Source organism: Mesoplodon bidens (assembly GCF_964165515.1).
Source record: "Mesoplodon bidens genome assembly, chromosome: 2".
Lineage (NCBI taxonomy): Eukaryota > Metazoa > Chordata > Mammalia > Artiodactyla > Ziphiidae > Mesoplodon > Mesoplodon bidens.
This window is the reverse complement of record NC_138177.1, coordinates 4167890-4193801: the sequence shown is the minus strand read 5'-3', so window position 1 is coordinate 4193801 and position 25912 is coordinate 4167890. Positions and strand designations below refer to the sequence as shown.

Below are 25912 nucleotides of genomic sequence, written 5' to 3'. Positions count from 1 at the left end.
CAGGGCAGGTCCCAAATCTATAAGCAGAAGCTTTTGGGCAGGTTCCTTGAAGCTCCCCAATAGGCTTTATTTTCCATTGCAGAGTCTTCCTGACACTGTATTTTATATTCCGCTTTTTTGTTAATCTTCCTCCCTTGTCTAGAATGTGGGCTCTGGGGCAGCAGGGAGGCTTTCCTTTCCCATTTAGTGCTTTATCCCCAGTACCTGGGTGGGCACGTGGATTAAATACGTGTCAATGAATAAGTTAAAGTGGGAGATAAATTGTCCTGAGAGTTAGTTTTTAGAGGTGGGCTGAGGGATGGATGAAGATCACAAGAGTGACAGGCACCTAAGACAGGAGGAGGACCGTTGCCAGGGGTCAAGGAGCATTTATCTCAAAGCTGACACTGATTGTTCCTTGGAGTGGTTAGAACTTACCCAAACTCCATAAAACCCCAAAGGTGGCCCTAGGTCAGAATGAATGAATGCCGGAAATCTCCAGCCACCCAAAGAAGCAACCATACATGGACAGTTTGATAGTTATGATTGGATAGAAAATTTCAATGGACAAAAAGATAAATGTACACCCCTAATGGACATCTTCTTTCTCCATCTAATAAATAGGGGAAATTAACATGAATACTGAAAAAATACTGTCAGATATACCTTGGATAGTAGGAGTTGTTCCAGTATTCATATACACTTACAGCTATTTACATTAATATGTATTTTATTATTTAGTAAGTTATTTCACAAGCCTAACATATAATGAGTTTCACTCTGGTGGCATAAAATATTAACACAATCTGTTCACAGTCAACTCTAGAGATTATCACATTAAGATGAGTCCCGGGTATAGAGTATTCATCATATTCTCTTATTTATATGCTTACAGTATTTCACAAGTTAAAATAGATACAATAAAAAGAAAAAAATACAATATAGATGAATATTGTTATTGCCATAAAATGCTTTTAATCCAACAAAAAAATGTATATATCCTCACGGTGGTGATATTTGGTCTGGAATCTGTTCATAAATAGAAAATGAGGAAGGACATTCTATGTAGAGAGAACAGTGTGTACAGAAACATGAGGACAAGAAAGTGTGTGATGTACTTGGAGAACATTCACGCCTAAGATGTAAAGCAAGTGTAGGAAACAGTGTGGTTGAGATGGGTCAGGTGAGATGATAAAAAGGGATCATATATCACATTAGACATTAAAACTTTAGCCTTTAGGCTATGGAGCACAAACAATAGTGTGAGGTTTTTTTTTCAACAAGCAGAGCTGCATGCTCGTATTTGTATTTCAGAAGATGAATTTGTGGCAGTTTAAAAGATAAATCAGCTTGGGGACAGGCTGGAGTCAGGGAGAGGAGTCGGGAAGATGTCCTTACGTGGATGAGGAGGCGTCCTGAGCGTGACCACAGGCAGAAAGGATGGAAAGTACACGGCGACCTGTTGGATACGGGGACAGAGGGAGAAATCGTGGATCACCTGGAAGTTTCCGTCTTGAATGACTTTGTGAATGGTGGTCCTGTTTGCCAAGATTTGAGATACTAGGATAAAGGGGAAATTACTTTGAACATCTTGACTTTGAGGTCCCTATGTAATAACTGGGTGGAAAATCTGAGAATAAGAGGGAAATATTAATACAAAGGCCAGAAGGGGGCTGGAGCCCAAGATTTAGATGTCATAGGTTTACAGGTGAATCTTTATGTGTGAGTGAGATTTTCCAGGTGGAAAGTGTATGAGAAGGAAAAACACTAAGGACTGAATCCAAGGTATATGTTTAACGAAATTTGCATGAACAAGGGAAAGAGAGACATTAACACTAGTCGTGAATCTTTACTACATTTAAAGATGATGAGAAGCAACTGATGAATGTGGAGCCCATCCATGCAGATGTTTTGTTGGAAACTTACAAGAGAAAGATTGCTGATGAAGGGAGACTCTTCCTGGCTGAATTCCAGGTGTGTGCTCTTCTCGATACATGATGAGAAAGTTTACTCTGTTATCAATGTAATTCACCTTAAATGTATTTTATAACCATTTGCCTTGATAGTTTATCCCACGTAATAGTGCAACGGAGTCAAAGCAGTTATTTATTAGCAGATATTTGCAGACCAGAAGATCATCATCATAAAACTAGTCAACATTTCAAGATAATGCTGCCTCGTTGTATGAATACTAGTTATGAAGCTGTATCTCGAAACGCATTTGCCTGATTTTGTCCTTGTGCTCTAGGTAATCATCCAAGTGTGTTTTTCAGTGAATTGTAAAGTGGCAGAGCAATAACTTCTAAATTTGCTCTCCCTCATGGGATTTATTTTCCAAGTAGCCTATCATTCATTTTTCTTAAAGAGTGTTTTTTGCATAATTCCTAATAATGTTCATTTCAATTACCATATGCAACTTGTTCATCAGTGTAAAGGAAATACGTTCCAGGAGGTGTCACTTGCTCAAAAGGATAAGCGGCAAGGGGAAATGGTTTTTCTTGAATGTGACCCAAAGGATCTTTGTGTCTTTCAGAGCATTCCGAGGGTATTTGGCAAGTTTTCTATCAAGGATGCTCGAAAACCCTTTAACCAGAATAAAAACCGCTATGTTGACATCCTTCCTTGTAAGTGCTCATCAAGAACTGGATTTCCATACATTTAGGCTACTTGATTATTCATGATTTCACTTATTTAATATTTCTTTTCTTTGAACAGATGATTATAACCGTGTTGAACTCTCTGACATAAACGGAGATGCAGGGTCCAACTATATCAATGCCAGCTATATTGATGTGAGTAAAAAATGCATAACAGCCAGATGGTTTTATATCTTCATCATATTGTCTCTGACCATTTTCATTTTTCTGGTATCTATGCATTCTGTTCAGCTCCTTCTTTGTCATGGCAAATTTTTATTTGTTTAAATTTTTTATTTTTTAAAAATTTTATTGGAGTATAGTTGATTTACACTGTTGTGTTAGTTTCAGGTGTACAACAAAGTGAATCAGTTATACATATATCCTCTCATGGAAAATTTTTAGAAATATTACTTGAAATGATTTGAAGGAAGTTCATAAATGCCATTGATATAAACAACAAAATCACTAATATTTGCAAGAATAGTTATTTATTATTTGTTATTGGTGCTAGGTAATATAGGATTTTTCTTTCCAAACAGAATGATAACTAAGAATTAAAATACTCTTGTACCTGTTACACGCTGGATATTATCTAAATTATCTATGTGTGTATTTCTCATAAGAGCCCCGTCTTTGCCCCTCACCATAGAGGAGAAAACTGGGAGGCTCTGGTTAATTTGGTACTTTTGCCCTTTTTCTTTTTTATTTATTTATTACTTTTTGTTTTTAGTAAATTTATTTATTTATTATTTTTGGCTGTGTTGGGTCTTCGTTGCTGCATGCGGGCTTTCTCTAGTTGCGGCGAGCAGGGGCTACTCTTCGTTGTGGTGCACGGGCTTCTCACTGCGGTGGCTTCTCTTGTTGCGGAGCACAGGCTCTAGGCTCATGGGTTTCAGTAGTTGTGGCTCATGCACTCAGTAGTTGTGGCTCACAGGTTCTAGAGCACAGGCTCAGTATTTGTGGCTCACGGGCTTATTTGCTCTGTGGCATGTGGGATCTTCCCGGATCAGGTCTGGAACCCGTGTCCCCTACACTGGCAGGCGGATTCTTAACCACTGTGCCACCAGGGAAGTCCCTACCCTTTTTCAATTAGTAACAGTCTGAGGATATAGTGCATGGTTAATTTATCTAAAATGTTTTAAAATGTAATTTATTAAACAATTGTTCAGTAAGTAATGCATCACATGAATTAAAAAAAAATAATAAGCAGTATAAAAACACAGAGAGACAAAATTCCTCCTACTCAATCCACCATTTACCCAGTCCCTCCACCTACCTTAAAAGATAACCTCTATGTTGTTTCCTATTTATCCAGCGGGAGTTTTTTAATACACAAACAAGAAAACACCAACATTTGTTATCCTCTCCTTTATCCAAAAATGTTAACATAATATTCACACTGTTCTGTATAATGCTCCATTTATTTAAAATATATATCTTGAATACATAAAATATCACTGTAAAAGGCAGGGACTGACAAGGTTTCTCTGTAAGGGGCCAGATAACAAATATTTGGGGTTTTGCAGGACATACCATCTCTGCCACAGCTACTCAGCTCTGAAGCCCAGTGACTACACTTCTATAAACTATACATAATGCAGCTGTTCTGTAAAACAAACTGCATTTACAAAATCAGGCCATGCTGATTTGACCCACAGGCTGTAGGTTGCTGGCTCTGAACACAGAACATTTCAACATCTTTCTTTAATATTTTTAGAGTAATTCTTGGCATAGCTGCATTGTGATGTATTTAATCAGTTCCTATAGTAACAAGCGTTAAATATGGTTTCTAATCTACTATTACAAACAATGGTTTAATGAATAATCTTGACTCATATTATTTCTCAATGAGTTTCAGCATATCTGTAGGATAAATTCCTCAAAGAAGAACTGCCGGCTCAAAGAGAATATGCATTTGTAATTTTAAAAGACATTTCCAAATTGTCCTCCACTGGGGTTGTACCCGTATATGTTCCACCAGCAAAGTATGAGTGTTTATTTCCACACAGTCTGCCAAAACAGTGACTATTGAAAATTGTTTTTGACAATCAAACAGTTGACAAACTGTCTCATACTATCATCCATGCTGGTTTATGAGGTAATTTCAAATTTTTCTCAAAGAAAAAACAATTGAAATTGAGGTTTAGTTTGTTTCTTTTGATCTACATGATTATATAAGCTTTCACAAACTTTCAGTGAAGAAAGTAAAATGTTCAAATTCTATCTATCTATTCATTTATTTATTTAGACAGTGTATTAATTCCCCAGAGTGAACATAAAAAAAATCACAAACTGAGTGACTTAAAACAAGAAAGATGTGTTATCTCACAGTTCTGGAGGCTGGAGGTCTGAAATTAAGGTGTGAGCAGAGCCATGCTTCCTCTGAAGGGTCTGGGGAAAAATCCTTCCTTGCCTCTTCCAACTTATAGTGGTTTCTGGCTATCCTTGGCGTTTCTTGGCTGGTAGCTGTATCACCCTGTTCTGTGGCTCTGTCATCACGTTGCCTTCTTCCCTGTGTGTCTCTGTGTCACTGTGTGTCCTTTCTCTTATAAAAGACACCAGTCGTTGGATTTAGAGCCCATCTTCATCCAGTATGACCCCATCTTCCACAAAGACCCTATTTCCAAATAAGGTGACATTCTGAGATTCTGGGAGGACATGAGTTTTTTTGGGAACATTATTCAGTCCACTACACACAACTTATGTAAAATTATATAATAATGAAAAAAAAACTTTTTTACTTGGATTGTTCATGAAACAATCATCTGCAACTTCTGTGTCCTTTTGTGAGATAGCTGATGATTTTCCAGGGCAAAATTCTTGACCTTAATGATTATGATAACTGTATAATAATAATAATAATAATAATAATAATAATAATAATATAACTTATTATACATTTGCTATTTATCAGTCATGAATTTAAGTACTTTACATATATTGATTCAATGAACTCTCACAACAACTCTGAGGTGTTCCCAATTTTGCTAGTAGAAGCAAAGCTAGGATGTTTTTTCTCAAGCAATCTGTCTAACCCTCTAACCTGTACAATGTCCTACTTCCCATCAACTTTGTTTGATGCATAAGAGTTTTTGTAGGGAGATTGGGATTGACATATATACACTAATATGTATAAAATAGATAACTAATAAGAACCTGCTGTATTAAAAGAAAAAAAAAGAACACACCCTCTCACCATACACAAAAATAAACTCAAAGTGGCTTAAAGACTTAAACATAAGACATGACATCAAAAACTCCTTTAAGGGAGCATAGGAAAAACGTTCTCTGACATAATTCATACCAATGTTTTCTTAGGTCAGTCTCCCAAGGCAGTAGAAATAAAAACAAATAAACAACAAAAAAAACCCAACAAAAAAAGTTTTTATATTTTTGTTTCATGTTGTCCCTGTAACTTCTATCCCAAGCAACACATACCTCTTGCCCTGACATGTGCTCTTGGTATCCACGATTCAATTTCTTGTTCATATGATATTCAAAAGGCTTGTTTACAGTGGCAACTAACACTTTCAAATGTGAGTTCATAGTCCAAAAATAATTACTAAGATTGTGTCATAATTTTGGCCTCTATTTTAACTGATTCTGTAGGTGACCACTGCAGGCCTTCACAATTAGCGTTGAACAAATTTATTTGTGTATAGTGTCTTTTCCAAACAATAACTTGTTCTTCAAAGTAAAGTCATTGAGGGCAGATTTTATAAGGACTTAGATAGCCTCTAGGGAAAAAAAATATTTTCTTTTCAAATAAATATGGTAATTATAGTATCGAGTTACACTTACTTTTCTCCAACAGACCTGGGAGCTCATGGAAAGAATATGTCTCCAGATTTTAGATAGGTACTTGACAGACTGTAGCCACTCAATGAATACTTGTTGAATAAATAAATGTATGAATAATACTATATCATGAAATAGAAGTTTCAAGAAGTTACTAAAATTAATCATGAATTATTGTGGCCCACGTGACTGAATTTCATCTAAGGGCAAAGGTTATCTCTCTGAAGGGCTTTTCTGATCACTGAGGTAAGTTTGAGGAGTAGGAGATAATTTGGAAGAAACTAGCACAGTGTCTCACCTGTCTCTATTCCTTCTTTGCCTTGGTAACCAGAGTGGAGAAAGCAGACATTGTAGGTAATAAAATGAAAGTTATTGTATCTCTTATCTAGAGTGGCAGAAAAGGATTCTAGGCAATCAGCAGTATATCCCAGCACTCGTTAAGAGGTAGAAGTATGGAGCTAACCTCAGGATGATTTATTGAAAGAAATTGAGTAAAAATCCCCAAAGTATCTCTATGGCTGGTAAGGAGATTTGAATTCTGGCAGATGGTGCTATAAAGGTTGGCAGGATCTAAAATATAGGAGTGCCTGTATTATGCTTATAAATTGCTGCACCTTCCCGCATGAAGATAAAGTCTATCTAGTTTTAAAAATTGTTTAGGGTATATAGCAAAGACCCATGAAGGTCATGAATATTGTTTGTAAATGTTGACTAACATATTTGACACAGTTAACTGCCATTGAGTTAATAAAACCCCCCTTTTAGTTTGAAACTGCCCAGGGAAATACACAACCAAGAAATGGCAGATCTAAGGCAACTTCCCTATCTCACACTTTTGCATGTAAATATATAACTGAGCGCTCAGTAAATGATATACCTCTGTGTGTGTTTTGAACAGGGTTTCAAAGAACCCAGGAAATACATTGCTGCACAAGGTAATTTATCTGAAAGTCCAACATTCTTTTTGAAAAATTATTTTATAGCACTTTAAAGAAGATATTTCTTACCAGTTTTTATTTGTTTACCCCCTAGGTCCCAGGGATGAAACTGTTGATGATTTCTGGAGGATGATCTGGGAACAGAAAGCCACGGTTATTGTCATGGTCACTCGATGTGAAGAAGGGAACAAGGTAAGGAGCCAGAAGGTTCATAGGGTGAAGGTCCAGGACTCACAGGGTGGAGGCTGGATGTTAGGAAAAGACAGTGTTGAACTGTATTTTGAAAAGTCACATATGTATGTGCTTGATGACAAAACAGATCATTCTCTGTTTGAATTAGTATAACACTTGATTTAAAATTTCATACTTGTAGAAAAATTAAATATGCACATATATAAATATTTGTATATAAGTATAAAATTTAAATGTTTCTGTTTCATTGTTGTACTTCTATGTGATTCCTAGTTTGTTGCAGTATTATTTTAAGTTCAGTACACTTCTGTGGGCTGATTTCACAAGTACTTGTTAATACTTGAAACACACAGACCTTGGGCAGATAGGTGAAAATTCATGTAATGTGACTTTAGGAAGCGTGAAATCCTCCCCATCCCCCAGCCTGAAATTAACCACACATAACCACACCATTTCTGCTGACCACCAAGCACGTCCCCATTTAATATGCAGCTAAGCCTGGGAAGATCATCCTTCTGCTGGGTCGTATGAAGGAAATACTTCAGGGCACTTAATGGGAAATGGAGTACTTTCCAAGCATCACAGTTTATGGGAGACTATAAAAATGTCTTGAGACTTTCAAAGAATACATTTTTGTTTCTTTTGTTTTACAAAGAATGTTTAATAAACAAATCCATTTACATGAAAAACTGGAATCATTAATGATTTTTAAAAATATAGAACAAGTGTGCATTATACTGGCCGTTGATGGAAGAGGGCAGCCGGGTTTTTGGAGATGTGATTGTAGAGATCAATGAGCACAAAAGATGCCCGGATTACATCATTCAGAAGTTGACCATTTCAAATGTGAGTTTGCTTTATGACATAATTTTAATTTTCACCCTGTTTGTCTAAAAATATAATTATGGAATATTAAATGTGAGACATTGGAATATATCTGGAAATTTATTTTTTTAATGAACTGCAGGAGGAAGAGTTGGGTTAGAACAATAACACAAGCCAACAGGGTCAAGTTAAGTCACTAGTGAAAATAGTGTTTGTCCACAACAAATCAAAAGTGTTTATAATGCTGTGACCCTTGAAGTATAAAAAGCTCATCAATTGTGTTAAATGAATGACTGCATTATTGAATGAATGATAAAATGGTCCCTCATCTCAATGGGTTTATTACCATTATGGAAAATATATACAAATGGCACAGAGACTACTGTAAGAAGTTTAAAGTTCTAACTCTGTAGGTGAGATAAAATGTTTAGTTCCGAAAAGAAAATTGTCAGTGTGGCCTTAAATAATAGTTAAAATGGTGGTCTTCTCACATATTATATGATTCTGCTCATATGAACAGTCTACAATAGTCAAATTTATAGAGACAGAAAGTTGGTTAGTGATTGCTTGGGACTGAGGTGGGTGGAGCAGGAATAGAGGTGACTGCTAATCTGTATGGGTTTATTTTGGGGGGTATGAAAATGCCCTATAATTAGCCAGTGATGATGGTTTACAACTCTGTGAATATAATGAAAACATTTGCACTTTAAAGAAATGTGAAAATATCTTAATAAAGATGTTAAAATATGGAAGTCTTTATAGATAAGGTTGAAATTTTCTCTGAATTCCATTTATTGGAGATTTTCTCAGTAATCTAAATTGTATTTCCATATGATCCAGATACATTTTGTGAAAGAAAAATATACCAGTTGCCTATTTCTCCCACGGCCTTCTAAAGCCCTGTGGCATCACTAACAGCTATGTCTTTGGAAGGCTGTGGAACAATCCTACCAGTGGTTCATGGCCAAAGACATGATGCACTAAAGCCAGGAATGTAGAGGCCAATACCATTCTGGTTATGTTGATTAGTCTGACATTACTATTCTTCATTAACTCAGTTATTTCCTATCTGAAAATTAGAACCAACTAAGTTTGTTTGTTTGTTTATTTGTTTCTTCTATTATCTAAATGTAGGTAGTTCTTCATACTTGGTCAGAGAATTATGAGTTATGCATCTTCTAGTGCTTACCTTGAAACTGGGAGAAACATGAGCTGTAATCTGGAGCTGACTTTCCTCAGTTCTCTCTCTACAGTCGAGCTGACACTTCTAATATGAGAAATATAGTATTAATCAAATAATTAATCAGACTTTCTTCATATGACAATAGTCCTGTTTGTCTTCCTACCAAGCAGAAGTATTTCAAACAGCTGTGAGAATGGCTTTTACTTTGTATCTTTTCACACCCACCCACCAATCCCCTTGTTTTGTGTGTTTTTGTGTTTTTATTTTGTTTGTTTGTTTGTTTTTGGCTTGGCAGCATGAAAGTTCCTAGTGGTTTCAGCTACACTTAACCATATGTTACTTACCTTCCTGGTAAGTAATTGCTTACTGGTTGGTGCATGCCAGTCCTGCGTGATGTCTCAATTCCTAGTTATTCATTGGAAAGGAGTTTAATCATGAATGAAAAAGAACTTGCACGAGGAGTTTTTTGTACTGTTCCTCCCTTCCACTTACTTATGTCCCATGGTTTGCGTTGAGAAAAAAAAATCATCTAAAAAATATATTATCCCCTGGCTAGAGAAAAGAAAAAGCAACTGGAAGAGAAGTGACCCACATTCAGTTCACCAGCTGGCCAGACCATGGGGTCCCTGAAGACCCTCACCTGCTCCTCAAGCTGCGCAGGAGAGTGAATGCTTTCAGCAACTTCTTCAGTGGCCCTGTCGTGGTGCACTGCAGGTAAATAAAGACCCCCACCAAAAGCACAAGGACCATTCAAATTTTCACTCCTTGGGGTGTTAGGGCCACCCTCCCCTTTGGCAATTGCTACTTTGAGAAACAATCTATGAGGAGAAACTGACATTGTTTACCCTGCTTCACCCTTGCTGGCTTTTCCATTAGTTTTCCTGCCATGATCAATCATACCTTCAACCTTTTCATTTGTTTTGTCAGTGCTGGTGTTGGACGCACAGGCACCTATATTGGAATTGATGCCATGTTAGAAGGCCTGGAGGCAGAGAGCAAGGTGGATGTCTATGGCTATGTCGTCAAGCTAAGGCGACAGAGATGCCTGATGGTTCAGGTGGAGGTATGTTCCAGGCTACAGTCACTATCTTTATTTATGCCTTTTGGCTTAAATCTTTTTTGTGGTGGGAGTAGTGATCTTAAAGGAAATCCAAATTCTTCTCAACCTCGAACAGTGGGTGAAAATATTTTTTCTTTTAATTTCCTGAAAAATAAAGCACCAATTGCAGTTAGAAGCATTTTGCATTAGTGGCTGAGAGTACTGTGGAAGGAGGATGACTATAAAATGTATTTAAAAAAATAATGAAATAGCACTTACACATATCAGATTGGGAAAATTTTTAAAATGACAAAACCCAGTTTGACAGCATCTCATAAAATTAAAACTGGGGAGACAAGAATAGGACGGTACAGTGGTTAAGAGCCTGGCTTTGGGAACTAGATGTAGTAGTTTCAAATCGTGCTTGTTATTCTTAATATTGTGCACTATTTTACCCATGTTTAATGTCCCTGTGCCTCAGTTAAGTCATATGTAAAATGGAGATAATGATAGTATTTACCTTACAGAGTTAAGACACAAAGGGTAACCCAAGTAAGCACTTAGACAAGCTCTTGGAAGATGCATGTAGTCAGTAATTGTAAACAATGGTTATTATCAAAATTGTCTGCATTTGACCCAGCAATTCTACATGTATGTATATAACCGAGAGAAGCATTTGCAAATGTGTGCAACTAGAAACATGTTCAAGAATGTTCATTGTGTTCAGCATTGTTAGAATAACAAAAAAAAAGGAAAACCTTAAATATATATCAATATGGGAATGAACAAACAGAATGTGGACATATGGAACCTTTGTAAACACATGCTCTGCTGCGATTGACAGGAATAATCTAGGTCTATAGCTCTCTGTGTAGGTAGATGCTCAGATGAAAACAATGAGTGAATATAGTCACCAGATGAAACCTATACAATTCAATTTATGTCATTGTTAAGAAAGGACACAAAAATGTACAATGTTATAAATACATAGATATTAGTGTAGAAGTATGAAAAGAGATCGTACACAAGGAAAAAAAAAGAAATTATTTCCTGTGGAGAAACACAATAGAGGGGAAGGATACTATAGCCAAACTCAGGGGACTAGAGGTGGTGTTAAAGAGGCTTGAATTTTATCAGAAATATGTCATTTATTTAAAAATGGTGGATTCAAATATGATAAAAGGTTAGGAGCTGTTAAATATGGGTTTGGCCTATTGTGCTTTTTAGAATAATTTTCTCTATTAAAAGGTTCTAGGAAACTCTTTTAAAAAATGGGTTCTATGGAATATCAACCTGTTTTTTTTTCCCCAGATATAGTGTGAAACTTATTATAGTTTTATATATTAGTAATTTAACTTACTGACTCAATACTAGTCACAGAAGGAAGTAACAGATAATGTTTTTTAACTGCTAGGAATGAGATATAAGTTATGCCCTACCTTGTAGATGCCTCATCTATTTACCAAGCTATATTTTTTTTTCTGGAAAAAAAATCTGAGATGGAATTTGCTTAGATCCCATAGAACCATGAGAGCTAAATTCCAGATTACTTAAATTTTACAGATATCAGTTTTCTTCTCCATACATTGTCTCCATATGAGCAAAATTATGGGAATGTAGAATTTATTTAAATGTGATTTATAGAACTTTAAGTTATCAATTAATTATCTATATTCTTCCCTGAAATTGTAGGCACAGTACATCTTGATCCATCAGGCCTTGGTGGAATACAATCAGTTTGGGGAAACAGAAGTGAGCTTGTCTGAGTTACATCCATATCTGTCTAACATGAAGAAAAGAGATCCACCCAGTGAGCCTTCCCCACTGGAGGCTGAATTCCAGGTAACAATAATGATAACAAGAGCACCATTACAGATAACTTGAACCTCTGTCTCTCTTTTCCAGTGCTGTCCTAGGTACTTGACATAGTTCTTGTATTTGGGCCTTGCCATGAAATGGCAAGAGATGAGAGAACTAAGACACACAGAGTTTAAGAGAAATGCCTGAAAGCACACAGCTATTCCATAGGAAACTTGTTTAAACCAAGAAATCTGATTCTACAACCAATATTTTAACCATTCTTCATTAAGTTGGTATAAAATAAAGTGTCAGAATAATAGTATATGGTCACAAAATTGGCCCGCCAAAGGCAATGTAGCATCTCACCTTTAAAAACTACATCTGGTTTTGGTTTGTAAAGGAAATAGTTAGAGGAGTTTATGACCACTTAGGAACATGAACTGACTGGAGAGGGTAGACAGAAACTAAAGGATAAATATTTGTGTCCTAACCTATTTATCAGGCAGTTACTCTGAAAACTAACCTAAGATGTAGCTCACTGTGATTTCAGAGAGTTGGCATAGCTATCTCCAAATTGCTCAGTTGTCAAAAAAATGTTTTGTAACTTTTCTCTTTCACCTATGATTTTCAGTTTATTGAATCTTTCTGTAAACTACCAAACTGGTCAATTCAGAGAGTTTCACAGCAAGACCAGGAACGTGCTTTTAATCAGATGCAGAATCGTTCAATGTTTTGGATCAGAGTGGGGCTGGAGTGGGAGTGGAGCTTGAGCTAATCACCATGATGGAAAAGCTAGTAGTCTACCGGCATGGTCTTCGATAGAGGGGTGTTTTCTTATTCTTGCTCTTTTAGCTGATAAATTGACTGCCTTTAATACACTAACCCCACTATACTGCATATAGACAGACACTGTTTAAAACACTTATACATTTAATTTAAACATTCATATGTAAGGTCACTTAAAAAAAAGGGTAAATTCTTTGTCTGAACAAATGTGATTGAGTCTGTGCTCTGTACCGAGTACAATTCTAGGCACAAGAATCAAAGTGATTTGTATGCGGTCATGGGGAGTGGGTGTGATCCAGACAGGTAGTGACCACAGCTCTCATAGAAACAGTGAAATTATTCCATCTGAGCAGAAAGGGAGACAGAAAATGAGGGTAGAGATGGAGGTTGGTTTGTAGATTAGTGACGGGAAGTTGAGGCAGTTCTTGTCTAATTGCCTTATTTTTCTCAAGAGAATACGAAGTAAGATCATTGCTTGGGAGTTTAGGGGGACAGACGTGAGTAGGGCAAAGAAGGGCTTTTGCTTGAGAAAGAGAAAAGCATTTGAAATAGTTCTATCAAAGTAGGAAAGCAATCTCCCAGGCAAAGGTGGTAGGGGTGCCAAAATTACTGTTGGATCATTTGAAATTTATGGTCATGAAATTAAAGAGAGCCAGTCAGTTTTTTGTTTTCTTTTGTTTTTGTTTCCTACAGTAACATTGGGGTTAGAGCTGTGTATAGTTGGATTAAACCCATCTAGAATTTTTTTAAAGTGAATAATTGAAAGTTGGGAGGCAAAGGCACTAAAGGTGTTTGCAAAGGAATGATACAGTGTAGATGATAAAGAGCGTATTGGCCACAGAAAGACATGAGGGAAAAAAAGAAAGGAGTAAAAACAATATGATAAAGGTTTTGATAGGATTGCAGATTGCTGGATTGGAGGTACTACAATAAATGACTAGGAAGAATAGAGGTAATTTTCCATAGGAAGGATGGTTGAAGTCATAATTTTTAAAGTGATGCAATCTTTGGAATGAAACCTACCTACAAAAGTGGAGTGGGGAATGTGGATGGCTGAAGAGAGGAGGAATATTATAGGAGGTGAAGAGGCTAAGGAATGAAGAGGCTGGAGTGTGATTTGAAACAAGGTTCCATATTTAGTTTGAAAGAAGACACCATAGTTTTTGAAACATTTATATATAATACATATTCACACATACCTATATATACACACACATATATGTGTATAATCTTCCTGAACTTTGTATGATGAGCTCTCTCACTTTAGGTTATTCATCCACTTGACAAATATTTATTTAAGTTATTTATTGGGAAGAAAAGGCTGCAGACAGGGAGATCTTCCAGTACAGATTGACCTGTAAACAGATATCTAAAGGGCGAGTAGAGGTTAGTAGAGTGAGAAAAAGGGGCAAGGATAGTCCAGGCAGAAAACACACCTGAGAATCTGCTAAGAGTTAAAGGGCAGCTTAGCCCCTTCCAAGGCTGGGGGAAGTAGGTTTGGCTGCAGTGCAGAGGGTCGCAGCAGGAGGTGAGGCTGCAGAGACAGTCAAGGGCATCTCCCGACAGGCTTTCTGTGCTGTACGGATGCTGAATCCTTCCCAACAAAGATGGGAAGCTGCCAAAAACCTGAGGGGGGACCTGCTCTGTTTTGTGTTTTAGAAGGATTAGAGCAAGTGAGATTGAAGACAAAGAGGCCAGTGAAAAAACTGCTGATGTTTTCAAGTGAGAAATGAAAGCAGATTGGACTAAGTAGGAACAGAGAAAAGCAGAAGGATCTGAGAGCTCCACCTGGAGAAATGATAGGTCTTGCCGACTGATTAGCTACCACGAGGGAGAGGGAAATAGTCTGGAGGGCTTAAAGAAATGAGGTATTGATTATTTGAAGCGTGAGCCTAGTCTTCGGCAAATGCTTCATCTGGAGAATTTACTTTGGATCATTTAAAATAACTTACCATTGCTTTTGCAATATGGAGAATAATCAACATCTATGCGGTGCTTTCAACTTATACAAGAATAAACCATACTATTTTGCTATCGAGCACCTCTTAACCGGGAAACATATTCTGTTATATAATCGTATATGTTCAAATTCGCCATGTCAAAGTACTTAATACCTGAGCAATTATAAAGAGAAATTCAGAGGCAAACTTAAAAATTGTGCCCTTAAGGAACGTATGCAAATTTCACAAAACCTGGTGAACTTCTTTTCTTTAGGGTGCAACTTATGCTACAATAATAAACTAAGCCAATACATAAATTTTTAAAGGAGTTTTCCTTTCTGTTTCTTTTTTCTTTTTTCCCCTCAGAGACTTCCTTCATATAGGAGCTGGAGGACACAGCACATTGGGAATCAAGAAGAAAATAAGAGTAAAAACAGGAATTCTAACGTCATTCCATGTATGCAGCTTATTTTATTTTTTGTATCAGATAAAGTGAAGCTCTCTTTGAATTTGTTTAATGTGAGACACACACACACAAACCATTTGGAAGCAAGTTTTCAATATTTGCTTGACAGTAGAGAATAGTTATAGGGTATTTGAATTTTAGTTGTAGCAAATACATTGAACCCCAAACATTTACAATGGACTTCGGAGGACAGACAATATTCCATGTTTTCTTTGTGCCAGTTAGTTCAGAAATGGGTTTTCAGAAAGACGTAACTTCTGAAGCTGAGGGAAAAAAGCCAACTCCTCTTTATCAGTTTTCGCTCATCTTCAGTTTATTGCAGTTATTTACTCCAGGGTAATTGCCAAATAGCAAAATTACATCCTTTTGTTCCCTTTATGTTTTCTGTTTATCACTTCCTTACACCAAGGAGGTTAAAAGTAGACGGGAAATATACTATAAATCATCAAATTTAACAGATCAAAATTAGCATCATTTCCAAGACTTGAATTTTGCTACTTAAGTATATTGATAGGACCACGCCTGGTACAACTATAATTTTATTCAGTTGCCTACACTAAAACTAGCATGGAGAAAATATAACCCAAGGTAATAGGCTGAACAACCAAATAAATCGGATCAATGCATGGCTGACCTAGTTAATTACAGAAGAGGTCATTATGAATATAGTTTAAAATATGGAATTGATGGTGATGTAGCTAATCAGATCATTTGATCAGGTTATTATAAATGAAAGAAATTGAGAAACAGTAAGAAATTATGGACTAAATACTTTTCTTGTTGAAATAATTATCTGAGGTACCAATTTAATTAAGATTGTTAATTGAATGTTAATATGATATAATTGAGAAATTAGGATTTTACTTAAGCTATGTATTTTATTAACATATATATATATATTTAAAACTTTTATCCATCAGCATGATGATATTCCATGGAAAGCTATAGTATATATATCAAAGATTGCATAATCGTATGGAACATTATGACATAGAGTTATGGTCTATATTTTTTCCTGGAACTTTCTTGGGATCTTTCTATTAGGCTTTTAAAAATTAATTTGTTAATCAATAAAAATGGAGCAGCATCTCATTCCTTGTAGATCAATACATGTACATCATGTTATCTGTCACTTCTAAGTGACTTTCTAATTTCCACATGACGATCAACCAGAGATTAGGGGCCTTTAAAGGAAGACTGACTGCTACTTTGTTTTGCGTAGATGACTTTAACAGAGTGACACTTAAACATGAACTGGAGATGAGCAAGGAGAGTGAGCACGACTCAGATGAGTCCTCTGATGATGACAGTGACTCAGAAGAGACGAGCAAATACATCAATGCCTCCTTTGTAATGGTAGGTCCTTATGCTTCCAAAACCCAAGGTCCGACTCTAAAAAATATATGTATGTTATTATGGCCATGCATTAAGTGATTCTATAAAAGAATGATGAGCTTGACCATAACTATGTATTGATTGACATGAGAGTTTCCACTTTTAATGCTATATCTTTACTTATTGCAACACTCAGATGTTAAAACCTAATGAGTTGATACAAAACAAAACAATGCTATTAGTTACAGTTTATGACAAACATGACTATAATATAATTTGAAAAATAATGACATTTCGGCAAAAGCAAGTATTTGAAAATGTTTATACTTACTCATATACCCAAATTGTAAGCAAACCTAAATTTGCATATTTGTATAGTTAAAGACTTTTCATTCCGATTTTCTGAATATTTAAATGGGTCTGCGTCACATATATATTTTTTGATACACTGAGAATTCAAACAAAGAACTTTTAGTAATTCAGTAAATACTTTTTGCACGTACACTAAGTTGAATTTATTTCTTTTCTCAGTTTTCTCAAAATATTGATATGTATTCATAGAATATTAATTATAAGATAGCAGAAGACTATATAAATATAAATTAGAGACATGATGAAGATAACTTGAAATGCTTATGCTTTTTTTTTTTCTTTTTACCATCACAGTAAGCTTTCCAGTGGAAAAAAATGGTATTTTTGGAAGGAAAAATTTTTAGTTTTCTAAAATAATATCTTCTAAACTTGATTTCACACTATTAGTCAGGTATTATCATTAACTAAGTAAAGATCTTATATATACATATCACATTGTTTTTTGGACCTAAGAATCTTTTTTTTTCACTTTTAAAAAATTAAAGTATAGTTGCTTTGCCATGTCATGTTAATTTCTGCTGTACAGCAAAGTGATTCATATATATATATATATATATAATCTTTTTTAATATGTTTTCCACTATGGTTTATCACAGGATTGGACCTAAGCATCTTAATATTAGGTAACAGCATTGATATCAAATTAAGTGACTGTACTTTCAAACAGTTATTTTAAGCATACACTGTTCGCTCTCCAGCACTGGTAACTAAGTCTCACCTTTATTTTTTTTAAAGAGTTATTGGAAACCTGAAGTGATGATTGCAGCTCAGGGACCACTGAAAGAGACCATTGGTGACTTTTGGCAAATGATATTCCAAAGAAAAGTCAAGGTGATTATTATGCTGACAGAGCTAAAGAATGGAGACCAGGTTTGTACTTTTAAGAAGCTTTTAAGTCTTTCTGCCCTAAAATCTGATTCTTCATTCTTGGATTACTTACTTGATCACTATACCTGAGTCCTTTTGATCTGTCTGTCACACAATTCCATTTGTTCATTCTCCCCGTTTTCCATCCGAGCACGGGCCTCCAAAGTTTTGCATTCGGGTTCTGACCCTCTCTCCTGTTTGCCCCTCACCAGCCCTGCCTACTGCTCACGGATCATATAAGGCACAGCAATCCCAGTGTCACCCTCTGCTAAAAACAACAAACAGTCACATTTTCCTTTTTTTTTTTTTTAATCAGGATAGAAACCAAACTCCTCAGTCTGATATTTATGACCCTCAATAATTGAGCCCTATGTATCTTTCCGTTTTCCTCATATGTTTATGTTTTCCATACTTTCCACCCTGGACAAGTAGATTTACTGACTGGATCTTAACACTTCATTTGTGTTCTCATCATTGACTTGATTTTCTGACATTCTATGTATCTAAATGTGCCTTCTCTTCCCATTTTGATCCCGTTCTTCTAGAACGATAAAACTCTGGAAAATTTATCTAAATCTTGTCTTCTTTATATCCATGTAATATTTATTGTCATAAAATTCTATAGTTGGAGGTGAACCTGAAATCTAATTTGATCTTCTGCCTAATGCCTGTTACATGTATTTGAGCCTTTCCGAATACCTCAAGTTATCAAAATTTACCTGGCAGTACATCTTAATTTTAGCACCTAGCACATTATCTGACATATGTTAAAGCTTATTTAATAAATATTCTCATAAGTACGCATTATACTATATGCCTTCTTTTTCTCTCTCTCTTTTCCCTATGTACCCTTGTACATAGAAAATAGGTTTTTTTTTAATATTTCTGTTTTTTCTTTTTTAAAAAAGAAATCTATGTTCAGATTTTCAACGTGGAATTCTAGCAATCTTTTCCTTCATCTAAATTGGGAAAGTCAGGAAATGGAACGGGATTGTGGGCAGGAATGCCTATCATGGTCAGCAACTGTGGGACTGTAGTTGGTGGAAAACCATTTGAAGAAGGAGGAAATACCCTTGTGATCCACCTGTTCTTCAATCTAACCCTTTCCTTGGATATTCAATCAACTGACATAGACAAGATAGAGACAAAACTCCAAGAGGTGTAACCTCCTTCCCCAAGGACCCCTGGAGGAACAGAGAGACTTAAGTTATTTCAGGGGTCATGACCAACATCAGGTCAATCCAACCATTTTGAAAAGGTGATGGTGAGGACATGGAAGGAAGGGAAAAACAAATCTGAGATCTACACCAGGGATGGCAGAGCCATTCCTGTGGTGCCCTGGCCACCTCAGGTATCCCTAGGTTCCCTTGATTTGCACAAAGCAACACCATGTATTTGTTGAATGGATGTCCAACATACTTCAAATAGATTTTAGATCTTTATGATTAAGATTCAATTTTAGAGCACAAGTTGTAATTTCAAATTTAATAGAACAGAGGGAAGAAAAGAGAAAGAGGACAGGGATAGAGCAAAGACAGAGAGAGGTACTCTGAGGGCATTTAAAAACGAACAGAACCCTTGGGCAGATGATGTTGAATCATGTTCTTTCTTCTCTAGGAAGCCTGTTCTCAGTACTGGGGGGAAGGAAAGCAAACATATGGAGACATAGAAGTTCATATGAAGGACACCAATAAATCTTCAGCCTATACCATCCGTGCATTTGAACTGAGACATTCCAAGGTATACAAACAATTTCAGGAGTATGTATCTTTGGGACAACTGATCTGGTTGAAAAGCTAATAAAAACCATTCTATGAACACAAAGCAACTCTCTCTATAATGTTCTCAGAATACAATTTTTAAATGATTTAAATGAAAGTAACTGTGAGGAAAACATGACTATCAACTTATCAGATGGTCTGAGCTTCACTCGAGTTCATGTTCCCCTCCCTTCTTGTTTTAGAGGAAAGATCCACGAACTGTGTACCAGTACCAATTTAATAACTGGAATGGAGAAGAACTGCCTGTGGAGCCCAAAGAGTTAATCTTAATGATTCAGAATCTCAAACAGAAACTTCCCAAGAATTCCACCGAAGGGAATAAGTTTCACAGGAATGTGCCTCTCCTCATTCACTGCAGGTGGGTGGGATTTGATGGGATGTGCTCTAAAAATCAGCATCCTTCTTGACCTCTTGGTTTGCACTTTCTGTTAAATTCTATTTCTCCTAACAGATAAAAATGCATGACTGCAGTGGAAGCCTCTTAGGGAGTCGGTCACTCTCTCCCATATGCTCCCACAGCATAACTATTATAGAAATACAGTAGAAATAATTATATTTTAGTGCAAAGTTGTTAGGCTATGAACCTGGAATGTCACATGTCCTGAATGAATGAATGAATGGAAGGATGCAAGGACAGACGGATGGATGGATGTTGCATTTAATTTCTGCCTAAGTTCATTGAGCCACGCTATTAGGCATCAGTAAAATCCAGAAGACTAAATGTTTTGCCTCCAATAAACATATCTTAAGCTATTTATTAAACTGAAATCTCAATGTTTAGCAGCTTCGATTTGAAACCCATCACCTGACTCTCTAAATGGACCCCAAAGGCAAAGATTTTAATAATATACATAATAATACTTGATTTGATTAACTTCTGTTATGCAGACCCTTACTTTCATCTGTGATAAATATACACCTTAAATAAGATATATTGAAAGAAGTGTGTGTGATATAAAATGTTTGCATAAAAATGGTAAAGTAAATTAGAAATGAAAAATAGTAAAGTAAAATGAGAATTGTAAATCTAGCAAAGGTCTTTTAGAATTTTTGAGAAACCTTCATTATTATTATTAGAATTGTATACACTATAATCAGGACCTTAGACAGATATTACTTTTTGGCATTTATTTGAGTTTTCAAAGGTAAAACTTACATGGAAAGAAAAATAAGAAGGGAAGTTTAGGCTTTAAAACTGTATGTGTTTCTTAGGGAATGGTGGAATACCTACTATATGTTCCTTGTTATGTACAATAAATAAAGTTCTGCTATTAAGAAATTCTTTAAGTTGAATTTTTATTATAATGTAACATACCTCTCACAGTTTGGTAAGTAATTTGTTTGCCCTCTCTTTAATTAGTAACTTCACTAGGTATCAATTTTCTATTGGTGCAGAAGTGTTAACATTTGTAAAAAACATTGGAGAGGCAGAAGAGAGGAGAAAAAGCATGTGGTTTAGTAATTTACAAAATATCAGGTCCAGTATTTCTGGTTTCATCAGCTTCTAGGCATGACTTTATCTTCCTTAAATCACAGTATCCTCATCTGTCTGGCGGGTATTATAATATTTGTCTTTACAACTTCAGATGTAAATTAAAGTGCATTATAATTGGTAAAGTACTAATAGAAGAAAGTATATTTTTAAACCTTACGACAAATATTTTTTAAACTAAAGGACTATTATATTCCCAAATTGAAAAACGTTTGCATAAAACATGCACTTAGCAGAAATGCTTTTTTCTTAAGAGATTGGAATAAAATAATTACAGTAAACATGAAGTGGAAGCATGTATTCTTGTCTCTCTCTTTCAATTTTTATTCCAATGTCACTTTCTCCATATAATGTAGAATTTTTAAAAAATCTATTCTTTCTTTTTTAGGGATGGATCTCAACAAACAGGAATATTTTGTGCTTTGTTAAATCTCTTGGAAAGTGCAGAAACAGAAGAAGTGATAGATGTTTTTCAAGCAGTAAAATCTCTACGCAAAGCTAGGCCAGGAATGGTTCCCACATTTGTAAGTATACCTCATCATTGCTTTTAACATGTTTTGCATTATTATTTTGACGATTTCTTCTCTCTCCTTCCCTCCCCTCCCCCTCTTCTGATCCTCTCCTTTCCATTACTTCTTTTCTATTTACTTTTCTAGTCTTCTCTTTTAAATTCCATTTTACATGATAATTCACATTGAATTATTATTAGTATAAATAAGAGACCTAACTGGAGTTTGCCAACACTCTGTGGTGGTGGCTCTTGAAGAACATGTTTTTAAAAGCTCATGGATTCCCTCAGTTCCCCCACCTTTAATCCTATATCCATTTGTGTTGCTGCGTAGCAAACCACCCCAAAATTTAGAGACTGAAAAAAAAATAATGTTTATTATAATTCAATAATATGTTTGGTCAGCTGAAGAGTCCTGCTGATCACATTAGGCTTAGCCAACCTGGACCAGGCTCACGGCTATGTGTGCTGTCGCTGATGTGTCCACTGCAATTTGGCTTGTCCAAAAAGACCTTGACTGCCACTAGGCTGGTAGTTGGCTGGCATTTAGCTGTGGCAATAAGGATGAGTGGATCGCATGTCTCTCCTCATCCAGAAGCCTAGCCCGACACATGCCCATAAAGGCAGCAGGGTTCATAGGGGCAGAATAAGACCCCTTGGAGGCCAGACTTGGGACTGGAACATGCCTTCGTCTGCATTTTATGATCCGAACAATTCACAAGGCCAGCTCAGGTGTAGGGATGGGGTCATAGACTCAACCTTTGTCCAAAGGGCCTGCAAAGTCACCTTGCAAAGACGTGTGGATACAGAGAGGATAATGAGTGAACATTGTTGTAATCAATTTAAGCTGTGTCCCCTGTAAGTGGTAGTGACCACAGATGATGGTCTGGGAATTAGTAACAAAGTAAACTTAACTACTCACTCAAATATAGGCAGCTTTTACTTATGTATGACCTTGAGCTTGCATGTATTGATGTTAAAAGTATATTGAGTGCCTGCTATGTGTTTTACCATTAAGAGACTCATTATTTAGTGTGAGGAAAAGGCAGACATTTATTAAACAATGTAGTAAGTGAAATGACAAGAAATTATTAGAAGGGTATGAATGAGGGCACTGAATTTAACCCAAGGGGATCAGATTGGCTTCCTGAAGCAGGTGACTCCTGATCTGATGCTAAATGATATGTAGGAATGAACCAAGAGGGTGGGCGCCAAAATTGGCTTCCTTTGCAAAAGCTTGGGAATCAGACACCCCACATGGCCTGCGAGGGGGCCGAACACCAGTCTGGTGTGGCTACAAGGTAAATTCTGAAGATTGCCCTGCAGTCAGTCCTTTAGAACTGTAAGGAGGGTAAGCCATTTAAAATGTTCTTTTTATGAAAACACATGAGAATTGTTTTCTGATACCCAGGTCTTCCCCAAGTAAATGATTATGTCTTGTTAATTTTCATCTGATGTAAAAGTAATGACATAAACCTCTTTTGTGTAATTCCTTCCTTCTTCCCTTTATTAGGAGCAATATCAATTCCTGTATGACGTCATCGCTAGCGCCTTCCCTGCCCAGAATGGGCAGGTGAAGAAAAACAACCAACAAGAAGATAAAATTGAATTTGATAATGAAGTGGACAAGTCAAAGCAGGATGCTAACTGTGTGAGTCCACCTGGTGCCCAGGATAAGACCCCTGAAGGAAATAAAGAGGATGAAAGTTCCAAACCTGCAAGTGGTGCTGAGGGGCCAGAACATTCCGCCAATGGTCCAGCGAGTCCAGTTTTAACTCAAAGTGCATAGGAAAAGACAAACATGGGGCAACTCAAAGGCTCACAATAAATGTTATTTCTATTTTTTCTAGAACTAGAAAGACAAAATAGATATGCAATGGATTAATGAAGTGCATGGACCAATATTTGTGGGAAGTTTCTCTTTTACAACTGTAGAAAAATATTTAAGACAGTTTAGCTGAAGCATTTTGTACAGTCTTATACTTATTTTAAATTTTATCCATCATTCAGCAAAAAACAACTTCTTTGTAGTCTTTGTGTGTGTGTGCGTGTGCGTGTGTGTGTGTGTGTGAGGCAGACAGACAGACAGAAACAAAGAGGCAGAGAAAGAGAGAGAGAGAGGATGCTTTCAAGTAAATCTAAATGCTTTTGAGAAACTTTGCTTTTTTTTGTTTTTTTTTTAAGAAACATAACATTTTATACGGAAAATATTAACTTTGCTCAAAGGTTGTATTTTTTTAAATCATAAATTGTGTGTGGGATCTGTGTAAGAATAACATGTACATTTCTAGAATGACCTCAAGATGGCCTCCTTGTTCTACTGAAATATATCTTATAGTTTACTATGTTACTTCTAGAAATAGACATAAAATAGTAGGTGTGTATAGTTACTATAAGAAAGTTAACTAAATTAACATTTGGAAATCTTATATTCCGTATGTTAGCATTTAGTACAATATTTCAAGCTTATTTAATCTAATTTAAAATTTCAAGAAAGCCTATCTTGTTATCTTCATGTGGTGTTTACGATTTTGCAACATGGAATATTCTCTGTATAATATGTGAAATTCATTGCTTGATACTTTTGACCCAAAATTATATGTTTGTTACAATTGAACTTAAATAAACATCTTTAAACAAATGCAATTTGTATTCAATCCTTAGGACAAAAATTGAGTCATGCAAATGTATTTGTTTTAAATATTTACATACAAAGCCTAACGTAGCTATTTTTATGGAATAAGACATTGATATGAGATATATAACATTGCATATTAATATTTTTATGGTAAAATTTGTCCTTGCCTTTCACTGAAGTGCATTTACTTTGAATTTCTCAAATGTTTATACTGCTTTTACCAGGAATTGATAACAACAACAATGAAATCCAATCATTATCTTTTCTTGTACATAAGTGTTCACATGTTCATACATGAATTATGTAAGCAGATATTGAAATAAAGGCTTATGCAATTAACATTTGTAGAACAACTCTATAGATTTTATTTTTTTTAAAGATCTATAGTCTAATAATTGTTTGAGAGCTAGAAAAAATTCAAGAAAAGGTAATAAACAAAACTTTTATCGAATTTACATCAGTTTATTACATTAGTCACACACTGCCTCTAAGTTGGCTTGGTTCTCTACATCTTCACTCTCCTGATTGAGTTTAAATATCTCAGCAATACATTATCAATTGTTTTCCATTCAACTCACATTTGTCTTGTGTTCATCCTTCTAATTCTTTTATTATACACACAAAATTAGAATAAGTCTTTACATATTTGTATAATACCTTGCCATTAACATATTAAAAGATGTGAATTTTAGAATGAAGCAGTAGTTTCTAACTTACATGGTTTACTTATATCTCTTTACTTACTAATGAAAAAAAGGGGGGTTGGGAATCATGTGCTACGAGCTCCAGAAAGAAAGAAAACTTGCTTTCATTTCTCTCATTACTCATTCAAACAATGTGCATCGGTTTCTCCAACGGAAACTTGATCAGTCGCCATTTACTAGACAATGTAGTTAAAATTTAGAGTTCTCAAATTCAGTAGACTAGCGTCATATGTGTCTATTTTTTCTGTGAACTGCTTCAAAGTGTAAACAGCAAAAGTTCTAAAGTTCAAAAAAAATTTATTTAAATATAGTGGATTTACAATGTTGTGTTAGTTTCAGGTGTGTACAGCAAACTATATATATATATATATATATATATATATATATATATATATACACATATTATATATATATATTTTTTTCAGATTCTTTTCCCTTATAGGTTATTACAAGATATTGAGTATAGTTCCCTGTGCTATACAGTAAGTCCTTGTTTATCTACAAATGTGGATGTTGTGTGTTTTAAATGTGTATTTGTCACTGGAGTTTATCCTTTTGAGAAGACACAAAATAAATACTTAGATAATAGAGCAATGGTAATTTCTATCAGTTTAACAGGAGCAAGCTAGA

General features: G+C 35.6%; 1 protein-coding gene across 4 annotated transcripts in view; it reads left to right on the top strand.

Annotated features, from left to right (window-relative positions):
* The window catches only part of PTPRC (protein tyrosine phosphatase receptor type C), a 125341-nt gene extending 100760 nt beyond the window's left edge, over positions 1–24581 (top strand). For all 4 annotated transcript variants that reach the window (XM_081224251.1, XM_081224250.1, XM_081224249.1 and 1 more), the window contains 16 exons: positions 1844–1953; positions 2513–2603; positions 2695–2771; positions 7315–7351; positions 7449–7546; positions 8267–8392; positions 10111–10268; positions 10482–10617; positions 12286–12435; positions 15486–15576; positions 16808–16941; positions 18028–18162; positions 19777–19899; positions 20123–20298; positions 21821–21956; positions 23454–24581. In XM_081224251.1, coding sequence (XP_081080377.1) covers positions 1844–1953; positions 2513–2603; positions 2695–2771; positions 7315–7351; positions 7449–7546; positions 8267–8392; positions 10111–10268; positions 10482–10617; positions 12286–12435; positions 15486–15576; positions 16808–16941; positions 18028–18162; positions 19777–19899; positions 20123–20298; positions 21821–21956; positions 23454–23729 — 2054 coding nt within the window. In that variant the 3' untranslated portion in view covers positions 23730–24581. The remainder of the gene's footprint in view (positions 1–1843; positions 1954–2512; positions 2604–2694; positions 2772–7314; positions 7352–7448; positions 7547–8266; positions 8393–10110; positions 10269–10481; positions 10618–12285; positions 12436–15485; positions 15577–16807; positions 16942–18027; positions 18163–19776; positions 19900–20122; positions 20299–21820; positions 21957–23453) is intronic.
* Positions 24582–25912: the final 1331 nt, after the last annotated feature.